The following is a 3,721-nucleotide window of genomic DNA, read 5'->3' as shown; positions in this document are numbered from 1 at the left end:
GGCTGGGCTCAAGGCTTCTGGTGGGCTCCTACCATCTAGCTTCCCAGCCAGGCACCCTAGGTTTCCTGGAAGAAAATTTTCCCAGCTCCCCCCTTGTTTCTGAATGGCCCTGATGGGGCCTGGTCTCTGGGGAAACGGGGAAGCCTCCCCTCTATCTGCTGGACAACGCCCCCCGGAACAGATCCTGGACCAGGATGCTTAGCTGCTCCCTCACCTTTGTCCTTGGGCCTGCTTGAGCCTGGAGAGCCCCAGGGGCCCTGCAAAAAGTGCCAGTGTCTCTCGAAGAGCTCAGGCTTTTTGGGGTCAGACCCTCTCCTTCTGTGTGGCCCTTGCCTCTCTAAGCCTCAGAAGGAGCCCCACCTCAGTGGGGTGGGCACAGAGGCAGGACACTGAGAGCCAGGTCCTCTGAAGCTGGCCTTGAGGTCAGCACAGGGTGGGCACAATCTCTCTGGGGAGAAAGGTCCAGAGAAGTGGCAGGAAAGGCTCAGCCTGGTGGGGGATCCACCCCGCCCCGGGCCCTGGTGCCCCTGCCCAACCATTCTGGGATGCTTTGGGCTTAGCCTGCCTCACAGGGGTCAGCAGGGGTGGCGGGGTGGGGGTCTGAGCCAGCGAGTTAGTCACCAGGCAAATCGTTGACTTTTTCTCAGCATCTTTATTACTGTGTTCGACTCCAGTGCTGGACACTGGATGGGGTGGGGTGGGGTCGGAGATGCCAAAACCAAGAAATCCCTTCCCCACTCTGGGCCTCAGTTTCCCCCTCTGTCACACAGGGAGGAAGGCTTCCTCTGCTTCCTTCATCAGGACACCGTGAGGTTCAAAGGTTTTCAGCACAGAGTGCTCAGCCCGGAGGGCCACCCAGCTGTGGTCCTTGCCCCAGAGGGCTCACCATCTGGGAGGGAGACCTGTGCCCTGGCCCACCATCAGCAACTGACAAGAAGGGCAGTTGGGTCATGGCCCAGTGACCAGGCAATGTCCGTGAGCCTCTCGGCCATGGGTCTGGCTTCATCAAGCTCCGTCCTGGAAGTTGACAGCTGGTCGTGTGGGGCAGGAGCGTCCACAGCCCCCATTCCGGGCAGGCTTCTTCTAAACCTTCATAGAATCATAGTCCAAGGCCCCTACCCAAGCCCAGAGGGCAGACAGCTGAGCCCTCTTCTTTTTGACCCTGCTGGGGTCTTCAAAGAGAGCTAGTGCTGGAGTGGAAGGGCCAGAGCTAAGAGTGGCAGCCACGTGGCGACTCCAGTGAACTGGTGGCAGAAGCCTCCTAGGGCCACCCAGCCAAAGTCCAGAGAGCCGTGAAGAGGTAGGTCAGCAGACACGGTGGGCTGGTCCAGGCACAGCAAGGGGGCCACCATGGCTTCCAGCATCTTTAGCTGATGGTGCCCAGTGTGGGCTACAGGGAGGCCGGCTGACTCAGAGTCACGCTAGGGAAGATGGCGACAAAGCTCTCCCACCTTCTTCTTACCTGCTGGAAGACAGAGGTGGGGGAGGTCCCACGGGCTGAGTGGTGGGCTTAGATGTTGTTCCACCCATAGCCACGAGGTGGGGGTAGACCCCAGCTAGAGAAGCACTGCTCATTGGAGACCCTGTCTCTTAGAGGAAGGAGCCCGCAGCCCCCCACAAAGGGGTCCAGATCTCCCCTTTTTCTCTGGGGTGAGAGGGTCACACAGTGTACTTCCCAGGAAGTTGCACTGGCTGATCTCCTTGCTTCCTGCTCCATTCCCCCGTCCAGCATACTATCAATCAGCTAAAAACAGCGCTTACCATATCACCCTCCTCCTCTAAAACCTTCAGTGGCTCCCCAGTGCCTGTGGGATAAATCCCAAATGCCTTCAGGGCCCTCTGAAACGTGGCTCTGGGGTGTCTCTCTCTGCACCCTCATCTCCAGGCAGCTCGGTTGTCATCTTGGTACACAGCCTGGGATGGCTCTGTCTCTGAACCTTTCCTGCCCTGGAATCCCCGCCCACCTGCTGTGGTACCCTCCATCCTTCAGCCCACAGCCATACCTGTTGGTACCACCTCAGCCACCGCCGGCTGCCTCTTCGCTGGGCTTGGATCAGCTGCTCTGTGTCCCCCAGGCTCCCCGGCACCCGCTCCTGGGCAGTGGCATCTGGCCCTTCTGTGCCTCTCTCGAGGCCCTGGGACCTGGACTTCTCTTGCCCCTGTCTGAGGCTTAGCGCCCTGCGGAGTTGGCCCTCCTGGGGCCTCCCCCAGGGCTCCTGCAGCTTTCCATAGGAGGGTCGGGGCCCTCGCAAGGACTGGCTTTGCAGCCCTGTTCCCATGGCTCCGGAGGCTGCAGGCACAGGACTGCTCCGGCCCCTCAGCAAGACACTGGCCCTCTGAGGTGGCCCAGTGCCTCCACCCATCTGACAAGAGATCACTGGGGGCAAAGGTTGGTGCTGCCAAGGTGGCTTTCATAAATCAAAGGGCAGGCCACAGGGCCGAGCATCCCTGAGTCACCTCACCACTGCCTCCCCACCTTCTGGGTCAAGGAGTGAAGGCCAAGGGGAGGAAATTGCCACTCCCTCCTTCACCTATCCTTCCCCCTCCCCCTCCCCTCCCCCTCCCCTCCCCTCCCCCTCCCCATCCTCCCCTCCCCCTCCCCCTTCCTTCCCCTCCCCTCCCCCTCCCCCCCTTCTCCTCCTTCTCCTCTAGGCAACTTCCCTGACTACCTCATCCCTGAAGAGTTTGTTCTCCTCTGAATTTCTATGGCCCCGGCATCCATTGACACTGAGCACCATGGCTTAACAGCCAAACAGAGACAGCCTTTTAAGAACTGGGCCAGGCCCGGTGGCTCACGCCTGTAATCCTAGCACTTTGAGGGGCCGAGGCAGGCAGATTGCCTGAGATCAGGAGTTCCAGACCAGCCTTGCCAACATGGTAAAACCCCGTCTCTACTAAAAATACAAAAAATTAGCTGGGCATGGTGGCGGGCGCCTGTAATCCCAGCTACTCAGGAGGCTGAGGCAGGAGAATCACTTGAACCCGGAAGGCAGAGGTTGCAGTGAGCCGAGATTGTGCCACTGCACCCAACCTGGGTGACAGAGCAAGACTGCGTCTCAAAAAGAAATATATTTTTAAAAAAAGCATCGGTATGGCTCCAACCTAGAACAATCACATTCACAAAGACAGCAAGGAGGATGGCCGTTGCCAGGCACTGGGGGAGGGAGGAATGAAGAGTTTAATGGCTGTAAATTTTCAGGTTTCGTAAGATGAAGAGTTCCAGAGATTGGTTGCACAACAGTGGCTGAAATGGTAAACTTTATGGTATATGTGTTTTACAATACTGGAGAATTTCTTTTTTTTTTTTTTTTTAAGAAACAGAAGGAAACAGGACGGCTCCAGGCTAGGAGTCAGGAGGCCTGGATTTTTTCCAGGCCCAGCGCTGCCCCTAATGTCCCAGCAGCACAGCACTATCCTTGAGCACTCAAGCTCTGAGGACCAACTGCCTCTGGGTAAACTGTAGCTTCATTCCTTGCAGCCTTGTGACCTTGGGCACATTTTTCTCCTTCATCCGTAAGAGGGACAAATAACTTGGGTAATTGTTGTGCGTATTAAATGTGATCCACAGGGCTTGGCACACAGCAAGCCCTCGAACAAAGTGAGTTGGTGGTTGTATTAGTCCGTTCTCCTGCTGCTATAAAGAAAGACCTGAGGCTGAGAGCAGTGGCTCATGCCTGTAATCCTAGCACTTTGGGAGGCTGAGGCGGGTGGATCACTTGAG

General features: G+C 57.4%; 1 protein-coding gene across 2 annotated transcripts; it reads right to left on the bottom strand.

Annotated features, from left to right (window-relative positions):
• Window positions 1-632: 632 nt before the first annotated feature.
• Window positions 633-2,338, bottom strand: C9H11orf86 (chromosome 9 C11orf86 homolog). Of its 2 annotated transcripts, none has more exons than XM_063710805.1 (2): window positions 2,004-2,338; window positions 633-1,465 (listed from the first exon to the last, which is right to left on the bottom strand). In XM_063710805.1, the coding sequence occupies exons 1-2, from the start codon at window positions 2,277-2,279 to the stop codon at window positions 1,391-1,393; spliced, it is 351 nt and encodes a 116-aa protein (XP_063566875.1). In that variant the 5' UTR covers window positions 2,280-2,338; the 3' UTR covers window positions 633-1,390. The 2 variants fall into 2 exon arrangements, with proteins under 2 accessions (XP_063566875.1, XP_018891594.1); XM_019036049.4 differs by having other exon boundaries at window positions 633-1,462.
• Window positions 2,339-3,721: the final 1,383 nt, after the last annotated feature.

Source organism: Gorilla gorilla, chromosome 9 (genome assembly GCF_029281585.2).
Source record: "Gorilla gorilla gorilla isolate KB3781 chromosome 9, NHGRI_mGorGor1-v2.1_pri, whole genome shotgun sequence".
Taxonomy (NCBI): domain Eukaryota; kingdom Metazoa; phylum Chordata; class Mammalia; order Primates; family Hominidae; genus Gorilla; species Gorilla gorilla.
The sequence above is the reverse complement of the archived record's forward strand: the minus strand, read 5'-3'. Positions and strand labels throughout refer to the sequence as shown.